This window comes from Chrysoperla carnea, chromosome 3 (assembly GCF_905475395.1).
Source record: "Chrysoperla carnea chromosome 3, inChrCarn1.1, whole genome shotgun sequence".
In the NCBI taxonomy this organism is placed as follows: domain Eukaryota; kingdom Metazoa; phylum Arthropoda; class Insecta; order Neuroptera; family Chrysopidae; genus Chrysoperla; species Chrysoperla carnea.
This window is the reverse complement of record NC_058339.1, coordinates 69976162-69992861: the sequence shown is the minus strand read 5'-3', so window position 1 is coordinate 69992861 and position 16700 is coordinate 69976162. Positions and strand designations below refer to the sequence as shown.

Sequence of the window (16700 nt, the reverse complement as noted above, 5' to 3'; positions counted from 1 at the left end):
ACTTGTCAAAATCAATATTTTTTAAACTCACAATAATTTTTTTGATTCTCACAAACAAGATATACCTTTGTGTACATTACATTACACGTAATAATCAAAATCGGCCCTTGTAAAAAGATGTAATAGAATTCCTATCATATGCTTTCATCATCATCTTCAGTGTTCTAATAGAAAATTATTGTATTCGACCCGAAAATCGAAATCAAAAATTGTGTACAACTGAGTTGTTGAACAAAGTTTTTTTATTTCAAAAATGGAAAGATCCCATAGAAGTTATATTGAAAAACTGTTTTTATTTTTTATTTTTTTATAATAATTTGAAAGTTAAATATAGTTTAAAAAACTTTTCAAAAGAGAAACAAAAATCCCCGAAGAAATCATTTTCGTAAAGCATCGTTGTGGCATAATAGACGTGCTAGAAAAATGCAGTTTTCGTCATTCGGTCGCATTGCCTGCAACGAAAGACTTCAACTCTGTAATTGCAACCCCCGGAAGATCGGAAACATCCCCAAAATTATATTTTTTGTTCTATACATGATGGTATTTTCAGCAATCGTCCCAAAATAAAGTCAAATTAATAGAAAATTTTGATTGAAAAAATGGAAAAAGCATCCCTAAAACTACCATTTTTCTCTTTACAAGCTTGAAAGATGTGGTTTTTTGATTTTTTCATATAATGATTTTTTCGACGCAGAACCAAGGCCGTAGGCCGCCACTGCTGCCTAGGGGAGAACTCCTTTGCGAGCAAAGCAAGTATTTATACATAAGCTTTAGTATTTTAACATTACTATGTAACGAACTTTGTGCACACTTTCTACAAAAAACAGTTGTAATCTGTAAATTCTTTTTAATTAACTTACATTTAATTATACATAGCTTTAAACAAAATTTTCTTGGGGAAGTTCAATTTATTTATGATAAAAAATAAAGTAAAATACAAAAATTGATGATTTTTTTTTATTCAACGACCCAATTGTTAATTGTACCATGTTTTGAAGTGTTTAATATATCAATTCATACTATAAATAGTCAAGAAATTGACCACACAAATTCTAAGGCAGTTCTAGACGTGCTAGAAAGATGCAGTTTTCGTCATTCGACTCGGAATTGTCTGAAACGAAAGACATTAATGGTGAACATTAATAACTTGATATTGCATTAGTAACAAGAATTTTTGGTAGAGTTACTGTACACAGCCGATTAAAATTTTTACGAATTTTTTTAACAAAAGGGTGGAAGCGTTGAGGAGTCAAGAAAGTCTATCGTAAATTGTATATTAATATAGGTACTGTGAGCATAAAATATTGTTTTTCACAATTGAGTTCTTCAAAATGGAACAACTATAGGTGAACTTAAACCAATGGTTCTTGTGACAAATTCCAAAAAATTTCAAAATATTTTAGAATAAATTTTAAAAACGAAAGCAATTAAAAAGTGACGCATACTTACCGATGGGGGATGAAAATTTACAAACATTTCATTTTGGAGTAACTTTTCGATAATTTTCGAGAATGCGTTTAAAGATCCAGAGGTCCCGGGGTAGTCAAATTAATGTGCACCAGTTGTTATCAACTAAGCGAGTTCATATTTATACAAAATGATAATAAACAGAAAGTTTTTTTTAGCTTATTTCTAATCATCAGATCCACAACGATTTGTTTTTTATTGGTAATACAATGTCAAAATACACAAATCTGTATATGAAGTATCGTGTGTGGTAATATCACAAATATTTCATGTTTAACATGACAGACAGCTTCAAACCAATATTGTCTTCACAAACCAGAAATATTTAAAAATTTTTATACACATCATCTTTTTTTTGATATTAATTAATCAATTTTTATTTTGAATCCTATCATATAAATATATTTTTTATAGATGTTTATAAGATATGACTAACTGTATAAGTGTACAACGGGTCAAAATATCAATATAAACAACGTCTTTTTAGTTTTTTTTGACAATTGACATGTAAAGTGACAATTTTCGACGGTGATTATCATTATTTTTACAGAAATATTTTTGAAAATATTTGTTAAGATTAAATTTAAAGTAAACAGGTAGCGAAACGATCATAACCGAGCATTAATCCCCAAACTTTTACTGCTTCGTCTATAGACGAAGGCTAAAGATTTTTCCACAAAATCTTATTACCATATAACCAATCAAATAATTAATATTTTTCATTAAATATTTTGGATTACTAACACTTGAATGACTTTTTTTGAATCTTCAACAGCAGTCTCATTACCCTAAATAGACTTTGCATAAAAATTCAAACGTTATATTGGCTGTCCACGAAGGACACACTTAGGCTATAGAGCCCATTGTGATACCATATATGTGTGTCTACCACCTTTCCGCTGATAATTTCATTTAACAGCTCCTCATTTTCAGAGACTGAGTGCAACTCCTTCATGCATATACCATACACTAAACCAGCCCATCACAACTATTAATTAAATTAATTTTGTTGCGACGGCAGGAATCGCTACCCTAAGCATACCGCGGAATTGGTTACGCCTTAACCAACTGAGCTAAGATAGATGGACACTTCAAAATAAAAAGTTGTTATTGATTAAAATAGTAACATTTTTTGTTCGAAACATTTTTCCGCAAACCGTACAGTTTAAGCAAAAACGAATTGGAAATTTTTATCCAAAATAAGTTTTTCCAAAATTCGCGTAAAACGCGTAAAAAGGTAGATTATTGGTATCAATTACTCTATAAACTATTCGGTCAACAAAAAAATGTTTCAAAAAAAAAATTGTTAGCGTTTTTATAAAGAACAACTTTTAAATTTAAAATATTCATCTAATGGCAAACGTCACTCTGGTTATAAATCAGAGTGCGGTTTTAATTGAACCTGAAAACTTAGATCGAATTCAATGCCTGTATAAGATGTGTGCCTTTGAAACATTTTTCGTTTGTAGCATTTTCCTCGATTAAACTAACTTTTCCAGTTTCACGTTTATGTGAAGTTAAAAAAAAACAGCCGGTATATTACTCATTTAGTAATTTTAGCAATATTTTGGAGTAGATATGCGCACTTCATTTTCCTTTTATTTTTCCCTTTTAGCATCGTTCATTGCTGACGTAAAACGTAAAAAATGGAATAATTACGGATAAATAAAACAGTTTCATTTTTGTCAACATTGATTGACTGCATTTGACATTATTTATTGTGAAAATGAACTGATCGTGTTAGAGTCATAACCAAAGAAAGCTCAAATTAAATCACCCAATATTTACATTAAACAAAGTCTCAATATTTACGTTTATCAACAAAAGTATCGATTCAAAATAATAATAGAAAAAAAGAATTAAATCAATTCAAAATAATGTTTATATCGAAAACTTTGAATATCACTACAACAAACAGAACAGTGATATCGATTTGCTGTCATGGTGGGCTATAACGTTTATGTTTGACCCTAAAGTGATACAGCACATTCCCGTGGTTGTATCTGCTGTATATGTTCAATATTGTTGGGTCAAATCATTGAAATGTACATACAACACAAAACAACATACATACGTTTATAGGTATATATAATACAAAGTCAGTGATGTGGCCACTGGGAGGCATCATGTGTACATATGAATGTCTTTGATTTTGATCGCAATAATATTCATTATCATTCATTTGTAATATATATTACTGCTTATAGTAGATATATCTCTTATACATAATATTACAAAGTCAAGTCACTTCATACTTGTTGTTCAACTATCAACTATTATGTTTGTTGTTAGTTGTACACAGAATTTATTGAATATTCTAAGAGGATTTATTCAGAACAATTCTCAAAAAAGTTAAATATCTTTATAATCGAACCTATCGTTTTTATTTTTAGAACCCACAAATGCTTCTTTGCAGAAACTAAAGAAAATATTATAATCTAGAAAAAAATTCTATGCTGTTATTTTTCAAACATTCATTTAAGTATTTCATTTTGGCTAGTTTTAGCGATCAAAAACCATTAGCCGAAGAATGTACTGTCTACATAAAATTTTATCAAAACCGTTATTCTAAAGGTAGCTATTCTAGATATGAAGATAAACTTTCTATCTATGACTATTTTCACTATTCTATAGAAACAAAAATTTAACTTCTATAGTTACAAAAATCGATTCTAAATCGATTTTTAAATTCATATCTGAGCTTCAACTGTACAAAACAAATATTAGTTACAATAGACCAGAAGCCCATGCCGGAATTTTATCGGGTGAAATGAGCCACCAAGTAACTTGGTGAAAAAGATGATCCTATATGTAACAGTAAGTTTAATCACCATGGCGTCAGTTTTGCGCGGTACCTACAGGTGATTACAGGTGAAAAAATGATTATCATACTCCTTGGAATCTCAACTCTGCACCAGCGAATATGTACGGCTTTCCTGGATACTAACTCTGCATAAATAGTCGAAGCTAATAACATAAATGCCGTACAGAAATAAACACGTAGGGCTTCGGAAATTGACGGGAGAAAAAAGTTTTTTAACTACATTCATCAACGTCGTACAAATTTGTAGATACATGTTTTTTTCAAATTCTTTACAACAGGTAGAAAATTGATCTCAAGTATAGTTTAGTAACACCGAGTAAGCAGCTATTCAAAATCTGAGCTTTTCAAGAACTAAATTATTGAAGCTGTTAAAGATAAATCTGTTTTAAAATTATTTGTATGAAATTAATTTTCTCGGTGACAATAAGTTATTTTACTCCTACGATTGCGTTCTGATATTTGGTTATATTGAAATTACGTGCTAGAAATTTAAACTTAGTAAAGCGACGTAACTAACCGTTTTCTGTGAAAAAAAACATCTGTAAAATTACAAACTTGCCTTCTCTGTTGTCCGATATTTAAAAATCTACATAACTTAAAAATTAGGAATGGTTCTGGTAATTACATATACCTACTCTGGTTTAGAACTATTTATTTTAAACCATGAAATTGTATGGTGATAAAATGGTGGGAGCGCCGATAAAACCAATAAACTTAATTGCAATGTGAAATTGGAGCTAAATATGATCTACGAATATAATCGCAAATAATGTTCGATATGTAGTTAAAAAATTTAAGGATACCTTCAATATTTTCTAAACTGTTTGTATTATAGACTGAAGTACTGAATTAGGAGAAGTATCTTCATCATTATTGATGTGATGAATATCTTTGTATCTATGTAGGTTTTGTTTGATATCGGCTTTCATTGTGCTATTTATATAAATTATGGTCTATAACAACGTATAATGCAACCTATTATCAAATACCAAGTATACCTAATTCAAATTGAGGATATATTAAGCCCGAGAGATTTCTTAGTTTCTCCATGTAGGTACATAAAATCACGGGAGAATTTACTTTGAGTTTTCAATTCAAAAATCAATTAAGAGACCTATTTCCTGCTGGCTTTCCTTTCCAATTAATAATATATTTAGTTTTTCTACTTTATAAGTCTCACAATCTTCGCTCTCAACAATTACTGCCCTTTTTGCCATTTTACCTAGCTTTATTCTCTAGACATATTCCGACCACTGCAATCTCTTTTGTCACAAATTCGAGGTTCAAATACTCATTATTTTCACGATGTGTCTTAATTCTAGTGTCTTCCATTTGAACATGAGCAATAGTAAGTTATGGCACATGAGCCGATGTCAGTATGGGTGTCATATCCATAAGGACTGGCGATATCCTCAATACTTCTTAAATAGTACTATTTAACACTGTAAAGCTACTGATGCTTTTACACCTATACTGAAAAATCATAGCGGAAAAGGAAGGAGCATTGCAACATCTACAATGTTGTATGTGACTCAAGACTTTCGAGTTGAAATTAATATTTACTAATGTACTAATGTAAGTGGTCCCAAAGTTTTTGTACCATAAGACATACGGTATTATAAATAACGCTATAGTTATGAATCTTACGGCAATATAATATAGTATCAGATACTTTTTAAGTATCTATCCCTATACCATACCAGCATTATAATAAACGCCAAGCATTTATTACCATGTATTTAGTAAAAATTATTGAAAATTCAAGACATATTTAATTATACACAGTAAAAATTTACTGGATTGGAGTAAATATTAAGATTGGAGTAAATATTAAGATTGAAGTAGTTTTACCTACCTTTTGATGTTCTTATAACAAGTAAATATTTGTTCTCAAACTTCTTCTTAAACACTTAATACAAGAAAATAAATATTTTACAACTTAAAAATACTGTTTACCATATTAATTAAGAACACACTTTCTTGTAATTAGTACTTTTTTTTAACAGTGTAAAGTTTATTTTAGTATCTACGTCAGAAATTTAACGCAATGTGTACATTTGTTCCAGAAGTTTTGGCGCCAAATGTTCTGTATGTTGTCGTGGTATATCAGCAAGTGATTGGGTACGAAAAGCTCGTGATCATGTTTATCATTTAGCATGTTTTGCATGTGCTGCATGCCATCGACAATTAAGTACTGGTGAAGAATTTGCCTTACACGAGGATCGAGTATTATGTAAAGCGCATTATTTAGAAACGTTAGATGGAGGAACCACCTCATCGGATGGTAATTTTTAGGTTTATTATTTACTTTTCAACTAAGCAATTCAAATTATTTACAAATTCAAGTTAAGAGCGAAAATCAATAACGGTTCTTATTTTTAAACCCACTAAAATTTTACTAGTTATTTTGGGAACTTTAGATATAAATTTGAATAATTTTGGATATTTTTATCGATCTTTTAACTGAGGTCAATTCTTTTTACAGACTTATCGGTAGCTGATGAAGCAGCTATTATAGTCTACTAATATTATTTCAGAATTCAAAAACGCACTTAAACTGAGACAAAACTTTAATAAATACTGTAAAAATGAAATTTCCCGTTCCAACTAGGATTGAAATTATTTTTTCTTTTTCCACGGCCGAAAGTACATACCTACTTCTTGCTTCTGTTGGGAAGCAGAAAGTCCGACATTTAGAAGACATTTCGGTAGAATACTTTCAAATACTTTCGGCCGAAAATAAAGAAAAATAGTAAATATCACATGGGCAGAAAATTGGAGAGCCCTACACTGAGCGATTTGATCATGGCTCAATGAATCTCAATCTCAAAAATGAATTTCAAACTTTCTGTCCTTGTATTGCATAATATACTAATTAAGCTTCTCTTGTGGAAATATTTCAGACAAAAGACTTAAAGAGTTAGTATTAAAGTCAGAATTAGTAAAACTTTTTAAGTCTTTGGTTTGAAATATTTCCACAAGGGTTGATTTAGCAAAGAGTAAGATTGTGCTTCAAATCTGCAAAATATATTTCTTATTTTGTTAGTTATGTTTCTATAAAATCATTTCTTTTAAATAATTGAGTATCCAAAAACCTTAAAAGATCAAAAATTTACCAAAATAATTATTTGACATAATTTCTATAGAATCAAAAATACTTAAATTCAGGAACGTTTATTGAGTTCGCTCAAAAATCTTTATTTCATAATTAACTAAAGATAAATTTTAGATGGCTGTGATGCTGAAGGATATCATAAAAATAAAGCGAAACGTGTCCGTACTACATTTACTGAAGAACAACTACAAGTATTACAAGCAAATTTTCAATTAGATTCAAATCCTGATGGTCAAGATTTAGAACGAATTGCTCAAATAACTGGTTTAAGTAAAAGAGTTACACAAGTCTGGTTTCAAAATTCACGTGCACGACAAAAAAAACATTTTAATACTGGCAAAATGAAGACGCAATGTAAGTATTTAAAAATATATCGCAACTAGTAGAAATTATTTATTATTCAAACACTCTATGTATACTGAATTTTAATTTTTGTAATGAAATTACGGACTATTCAAAGTCTAGAACACGCTAGTTTTTTTTTGAGTTATCGTTCTAACGGACGGACAGATGGACATATTCCTCTCACATTTCTCTGAACTTTGTATCGGATTCCGACTTTCCAGCCGAGTGTTATTATAAATACGAAATAGAACAATAGAATAACAAAAATTTGTGTAGTCCCAGAGTAAGTACAAATCCTATCCCATTTTCTATTCATCTTCAAATAGGTCACACCTCTTACCTGCCCTGGAACCATAGAAATTTTTCTTATTCCCCTGGGTGTGAAAAATGAAAATTGGGAAAATTAACAGGATTTTCGAAAAATAAATGCACCCAGGCCAAGTAGAATACTAATATTTATAACATCCGAACTTCAAAAGCGATAGAAAACCGCTTTTCTTTATAGATTTGTTACCACCAATGAATATTTAAAAGGATTTCTTAAAAAAATTATAAGTTTCAATAATAGGACAAAAGATAATACAGTAGAATCTCGATAAGTTAAAGTCCAAGGGAAACACAAAATATTTTAAGTTATAGAGGTTTTAAGTTATCAAGTGTCTATGTTAGGTAAAGGTTAATATAGAGGTATGTACATGTTTCTGTGTACGCTAGTTAATATAGAGGTATGTACATGTTTCTATGTAGTTACTGAGGGCCTATACAGAGATTATTTATTTAAGTTATAGAGGTTGCGTCTTTTAAGTTATAGAGGTTTTGGGCTCTGATGGGAAGGGAACATAGTGTTTTTTGAAGTAACAGAGGTTTTTATGTTACCGAGGTTTTAGTTATCGAGATTCTACTGTATTTGAATTCATTAGGTAAAACTAGCCTCAAATATTCTATAATATTAATATTGTGTGTAAATTATTATCACTTCCATAGTGATATAATTGTTTACTTTTGTTTCAATTGACATACCTGAACTAAAGATTTTTATAATTTATATTGTGTTAGAATCATAAACGTTTATTAGTGGACATTCTATTAAATAACGTTGTAATTTAATTTATTCCTTTCAGGTATGTTTTGTTTGTAAATTTAGTGTAATTCCTTTATATAATTTTGTCAATATATTCCTTTCAGGATTAAATACAATCTCGTTATTTATTCAATAAATTAATAACTTACAAATTAAATTACAATCATTTAAGATGGAAAAATTGTTTGTCCACTTAATAAGAAGAAGCGATGAATATTTTGAATTAGCTGGACTATCCGAAGATAAGCGGTTATGGTTTAGCTTACCAGATGAACATAAAAATTTATATGAACATAAGGTATTATCATCAAAAACCACCATTAAAAGTGCAATTGCTGCTATTAAACCGATTAATGGTTTCCGAAAAATTGGCATTAAATTAGATGAGGATTTGAAAAAAGAATATTTTGATGAAGATGGAAACCTTAGCTACAAAAACTATCCGTTACAGGAATCTGTAGTTTTTTTTGATGTGAGTGAAAAACTCCAAGAAGAAAATTTTTTAATTAAAAGAATCAAGGAATTAGAATTAAAATTAAATGACAAAGATGAGATAAAATTGCAAAATATAGAAAAGAAGTTTGTTCTTGATAAATATGACAAAACACAAAACCCTTCTGAGTGGTTTTCTAAATTTGAAAGTGAATGTGACCGAAATAAAATAAAAAGTGGTACCCAGATGATTGAAGCTTTACGATTTTTTGTCGCTGGATCGGCCAAACACTGGTATGAAGGAAATTTGAAAAAATTTGGTCTAACTAATTGGTCTGAATGGCGAAATTCATTTTTTTCCATTTTTATTGACAAAGGTTGGACAGCTGTCAGAAAAGCATATACCTATAAATACTTAGGCGGCTCATTGATCGATTACGCTTTAACAAAAGAAAATTTATGTTTAGAAGTAGAAAGTGATAGTACTATGAGTTCCAGAATAAACTTGATTGTAATGGGTTTACCATCTCAAGTTCAAGATGAGCTAGATCGCGAAGACATTAACACTATAAAAAAATTATACAATGAACTCCGAAAGCTAGATGGTCAATATAATAAACGTTCGAAAGAAAATAAACCATATGATAATCGGCATGAAAAAACAAAATTAGGAGAATCGACTAAAAAGAAACAAATTGATATACCCTTGAAAAAACCATGCTACATGTGTGAAGCTCTTGGTTGGAAAAATCGATTTCATCCCTCTAACGAATGCCGAAATAAAATACTGTACGCTCAGAAAAAAGAATCTAATTTAATTGAAACGAAATCTGATTCAGAAAATGAGGCTGAAATGATGAAAATAGAAATTGACCGAAATTCTTTAAACTAGAGAGCCCGGATAATTTGATTCCATTAATTCATGTAAACGTAATTATTGATGATAAAATGAAAATAAAAGCAGTGTATGACTCAGGATCTAACGTGAGTCTAATTAATCAAAGAGTTGTAGATGTATTAAAAACAAGTTTGTTAAAGCATAACACTGCATTCAAGACAATTAATGGTTTCAATTTTAGTTCGGCCCGGGCAAACATAAAGCTTAAAATTGGAAATATTACAAACAATTTGAATACTTTTGTAGTTAAAAATTCAGAATTTTCTTATGACCTGTTACTAGGTTTAGATGCTATTAAAAAATTTAAACTAATTCAAGACGAGAATTTAAACATATACCAAAAACCTAAAAATGATGAGATGCTCCAAATAAGAAGTAATCAAAATCAGAAGAAATCTTGTGAAATTTCTAACAAAATAATTACAAATGAAAATAAAGAAGATAAAGAAAATGTAAAGAAAGAAGATAATATAGATGTAAAGAAAGAAGATAATAAAGATGTCAATAAAGAAGATAATAGAGATGTAAAGAAAGAAGATAATAAAGATGTTAAAAATTTTAATAAAGAAGGTAAAATCAATGATAATGAAAAAGAAGAGAAAAACACTGAAAATATTAGAATTTACCATCAAGAAGAAACTAATGAAAATCAGTTCAAACCTAAATTAGATCACATAGATGGATATGAAAAAAAAGTAGAACTTTTAAATATTATTGAAAATCACAAGAAAATTTTTGCCAAAAATAAATTTGATGTCGGTAAAGTAAAGTCTAGAGAGGCCGAAATAAAGTTAATGAGAGATGAATATGTTACGGCCCGCCCTTATAAATGTTCTATACCAGATGAACGTGAAATCAAAGATCAAGTACAGAAGTTACTAGCATCCGATCTAATAGAGGAATCTGATTCACCGTTCGCATCACCGGTAACACTCGCATATAAAAAAGAAGATGGAAGAAAATCAAGGCTTTGCATCGATTTTAGAAACTTAAATAAAATAACTATCCCAGAGTGCTACCCATTTCCAACAATAAATGATATAACGGAAAAAGTTTCGAAATGTAAATACTTTACTGTTGTTGATATAAACTCCGCTTTTTGGTGTATTAGGTTAAAAGAAAAGGACCGTGAGAAAACTTCTTTCGTTACAAAGTACGGGAAATTTATGTTCAAAGTATTACCTTTTGGATTGAAAAATGCTCCTGCAATCTTTCAACGCATACTTTTAAATATTATAAGACGAAATAACCTAGATGAGTTTTGCGTCAACTACATGGATGACTGTCTTATTTTCTCACGCAATTGGAAAGATCACATGCAACATATCTCAAGATTTCTTGAAGTAATAGGAGAAGAAGGATTTAAATTAAAGCTCGAAAAGTGTAAATTTGCAGCCCAATCGGTTAAGTATCTTGGCCATTACATTGAAGAAAATAAAATATCACCAGCACAAGAAAATTTAAAGGCAATAAAAAATTTGAAAAGACCTACAGATAAATCTGGGGTTCGAAGTGTTCTAGGAACAATAAATTACTTTATAAAATATATCGATCATAGTGCTCAAAAATTTGAGCCCCTTCACAGATTGCTGAAAAAAAATACTGAATTTATTTGGACGGAAGAATGTGAACGCAGCTTCTCCATGATCAAAGAATATCTGTGTTCCCGTCCAATTTTATCAATTTATGATGTCGAAAAAGATGTTTACATTGACACAGACGCTAGTCAAAAAGGACTTGGAGCGACTTTGAGGCAACCACAGTCAGATGGTCTATTACACCCTGTAGCTTATTTTTCTAGAAAACTGTCAGAAAGAGAAAAGAAAATGGAAACGATTCATTTAGAATGCAAGGCGATAAAAGAAGCCATTAAATACTGGAAATACTATCTTATTGGACGAAAGTTTTTCGTTTGTAGTGACCATAAACCATTGGAAAATTTAAGAACAAAGTCACGAACTGATGAGATTCTTGGCGATCTGGTCCACTACTTGTCACAATTTAATTTCCAGATAATATATAAAAAAGGAAAAGAAAATATTATCGCTGATTTACTATCACGGCAACCAGTTTTAGAATATTTCGAAAATGAAGATGTCATTCAAGTGGTCAATTTAATAGAATTGTCTGAAATAAAGAGGGATCAATATGAAAATCAAAGAGAACTTACAACTGCAAAGGGAACTGAGCGTAGACACGATATTATATTTAAGATGTTAAAAGGAAGAAAGCGGATTTTTGTATCGGAAAAGTTAGGCCTTGAAATAATTAACAAGTTGCACAATCACTATGGTCACATTGGTGTTGCACAAATGAGAAACAAAATACGACAACACTACTATTTCAAAAATTTAGATAAACTTATCATTGACTTTTGTAAAGGCTGTGTGACATGTAGGCAAAGTAAAACTCGCCGAGGAAGATTGATTGGAAAATTGTCAAGAATTGGACCTGCAACAGAACCCTATGAAATATTGTCCATAGATACAGTGGGTGGTTTTGCCGGAAATAAGTCTATAAAGAAATTTATGCACATACTAGTGGATCATTTTAGCAGGTATGCTTGGATTTCTACTACAAAAAGCCAATGCGCAAAAGATTTTATAAATCTTATACATCCGATCGCTAAAAATAATAAAATAAAGTTGATTCTTGCCGATCAATATACTGGACTAAATTCCGTAGAACTCAAAAATTACCTAAATAGAAGAGGTATCCAACTTGTTTTTACAAGCATAGATTGTGCAAGTTCAAATGGTCTCAACGAACGTTTAAATCAAACTCTAGTTAATAGAATTAGGTGTAAAATTATCGATGGAGATAAACGAGCATGGCCTACGATTGCTGCTGAATGTGTTGAAAATTATAACTCAACGATTCATAGCTCTACTAACTATGAGCCACAATATCTGCTCCTAGGCAAGAAATCAAACATTTCGCCAATATATGAACCACCTAGTGATTTAGCTGAAGACCGCCAGCAAGCTTTCATTAATTCATCCAGAAGTTTTATGGAAAATAAAAAAAGAGTTGACAAAAATCGAACAACTTTTCAATTTGAAATTGGAGATCTTGTGTACGTAGAGAATGGGAACAAATTAAATCGCAATAAAATGGACAAAGTTCGCCTTGGGCCTTTTAAAATATTAAGCCGGATTTCATCTTCGTTTTATGAAGTTGATTGTGGCAAGAAAAGAAGTGAATCAAATTATTTTCATAGCAGTAAGCTGTCACCTTTTACTTCGCAAAAAATGACTTCGGGGGGGAAGGTGTAAATTATTATCACTTCCATAGTGATATAATTGTTTACTTTTGTTTCAATTGACATACCTGAACTAAAGATTTTTATAATTTATATTGTGTTAGAATCATAAACGTTTATTAGTGGACATTCTATTAAATAACGTTGTAATTTAATTTATTCCTTTCAGGTATGTTTTGTTTGTAAATTTAGTGTAATTCCTTTATATAATTTTGTCAATATATTCCTTTCAGGATTAAATACAATCTCGTTATTTATTCAATAAATTAATAACTTACATGTGTTTAATTTGTTGTAAATAATAAATTTATTGACTTGAGAATAATTAAATTATTGAAAACTTAATCAACTAAAGATTTACAAAATACCTACAATAAAATAACTTTGACCATTATTAATTCAATAAATTAATGAATATTGAATAACTATGATAATAAATTGGCGTTAAATTACTTAAAAATATATAGTTTGGTTTATAACCACAATAGCGCCACTATCTTACTCTAGAATAAAACATTGTGAAAATAAGTTTTTTTTTTAAGTTTTCTTTTTTGTTTTGTTTCAGTAAATAATGTACGTGAAATAGAAAGTTGTAGTTTTGGTCGACATATTAATTTACAATTAACATATTCATTTCAATCACATCAGGAATGTTCTAAAACACCATCTCTAGTCTCACAGCATGGTAAATATTACACATTAATAATTTATAAAATTATTTAAAATTAATTTATCGAAATATGAAATTCTAGCTATCCAATAATTTAGTAAGCGCTAGTTGTCGAAGAGATTCCCTGGTGAAAAAAATATTTGAAAAAATAATAACTCTTAATAAGTCTTAGGAAACTCTGAAAAATTTTTAGAAACTTTAAAAAAGTATTAAGAACTCTGAATAACTCTGAATTAGACTAGTCCGAAAACGTTGAGAAATTCAAAGTTCCTAAGACTTTTTCAGAATTTCTTATTCTTTCTTCAAATATTTTTTTCCACCAGGGTTAATGATTTCGACTCAGGGAAAAGAGCAAAAATAGATTTTCAGATCAATATTATTTGTCCTAAGTTATCCAACCAAAACACAAATCAATGATTTGTATTAAGCTAGGCAACAATTTTACTTTGATGTTAAAAAAGTTGCATATACAATAATAAACATTGAACTGTTTCTTTAAAACTAAATGTAAATTTGTAAATGACATTGTCTAATCGTGTAAATAGAATGAAAAGCTTGTACAAAAAAAAATAAGCCCGAGTTGTAGGATGGATTTTTTTTCTAAAAGAGAGTGAAGTTGCGTCAGATAAACATTTCCTAGCAAAAATTCTTACAGTTGATTTCCTACTAAGCGAGATACGGTTTTCTGCATTAGATTCAGGAGTCAATTAAAAAATTTGTGACCTATTTTGATTATATACAATTCATTAACATTTTTTTAATACGAAAAATTTATTACTTAGTAAATAATTAACGAAATCGGACAAAATTTTTTACTCGGTGGATTTCGCAATCGCTGACCACAAATGATGATGATGATGATGATGATGTGTCATGTCTGTTTACAGACGTTGACGGATATGCTCTTCCATAATTTTCGGTCGTATGCCGAATGTACGATATCGGCTGTTGTTAAGTTAAGTGGTAGGTTTTCTAGGAAGCTTCTTCTTCTTCTCCCTCTCCCCCTGCGTCCTTCCACTTTTCCCAGCAGTGCTATTGCTTCCAGCTCGTTTTTTCTGATGATGTGTCCCAGAAATTGTTCGTACATTCCACGAAGCAATATTAATATTCCCTTTATTAGTATTTAGTTTGTTTTTTTGTATTTTCTGGGATTGAAGAGCATAATCTTCCTGAGCAGTTTTGAGTGGGGGTTTGCCATTGCCCTCCACTTGAAGTTTTTTCTGTGTCCATTCATAACCTTTTCGTAGCCTTTTCGTCATCGTTAAATCGTTTTCGGTTTTGCTTGTCAGTTTTTGGAGCCATCTCCAATATTTTTCCTATCTACTTCACTCATTGAACTACTTCTTCTCAAAAAAAAGTCAATGTGCCTTTTGTCTTTAGAACTTTCTCCAATTTTTGGGTATTTTATTTTTTGTTTTATTAGAGAGGATTGTTCACAATTTTCTTCTTCTTTACTATCTTCTCTTTTATTTTTTTTATATTTTTGATTTTCATGGTCTGAGTTTGGGATTTTTATTTCTTCTTTTTGACCACCGAACTCATGCACCAATGCTTTTGCTGATTTTACATCATACAATCGTTGATTATATAAAAGTTTATCTTTTCTAAAGGTCGCTTCTTTTCCCTGTTCTTTTAGTTCATTCATGATTGGTATCAATTGCTTTCTTGACTCTCTCATATATTCAGGCATGTCATCTGTTATGTATATGTTTGTGTTTTTAAGTTTATGTTTAGATTGCATAATTAATATTTTTTTTCTAAATGCAATCATGCCAACTACAATTGCTCTGGTCTTCTCTTGGTCTTTTTTTCCGATTCGATTAACAAAGTCAATATCTTCAATTGAAACATTTAGCATAAGGGTTTCTCGTATCAACTTCATGACCTTTTGTTCAAGTTCATAATAATTTTGTTCTCCCTCTATCAAACCGTGAATAATAAAGTTTCTTTTTCTATTTTCTCCTTCAATTATTTTAATTTTTTTATCTATTATTTCTATTTTTTCTTGATACTCTTTAACATCTAGCTTCAAGGTATTGAATTTTTCATTCAAGTTATCGTTAACTTTTTCTAAACCCTCTTTTAGCTCTTTAAACATTTCAATAATCAGCTTTTGATCCATTTTTATTTATTTTATATTTTGATTGTTTTTACAATTTGTTTGCTTTCCCTAACACTTTCTCAATTAATTTTCACTATTTTATTTTATTTTATTTATTTAATTTTTTTTTTTTTTTTTTTTATAAACAAAATGTAAGTAATACCAGTCTCTTTTTCAAACAAAATGTATAAAATGTACCTTTATTATTCGTATTCTGACATAGAATCAGCAAAGGTATGCTAAACTAATCTGAACAGAATATAGTTATTTTAATTCACCAATTCACTAACCAAATGCGTTTAGCATATACACACAGCACTTTATTATTATTATTTTTTTATTAAACAGGTAACAACATATAGTTGACAAATATGGCTTTTTATTGAAAACAACTCACTTGAACAATTATTTAAAAACCAAAATTTACTCCGAAAAAATCAGTTTTCCAGAATAATTTTTCGTTAAATCGTTGAACAATTTTTTATTTATAATATAACACAGATTT

General features: G+C 29.7%; 1 protein-coding gene across 1 annotated transcript in view; it reads left to right on the top strand.

The window, feature by feature from the left end:
- Positions 1-16700, top strand: part of LOC123296210 (LIM/homeobox protein Awh) — a 60286-nt gene that overhangs the window by 39932 nt on the left and 3654 nt on the right. The window contains exons 3-5 of the mRNA XM_044877671.1: positions 6358-6575; positions 7521-7760; positions 13990-14109. Coding sequence (XP_044733606.1) covers positions 6358-6575; positions 7521-7760; positions 13990-14109 — 578 coding nt within the window. The remainder of the gene's footprint in view (positions 1-6357; positions 6576-7520; positions 7761-13989; positions 14110-16700) is intronic.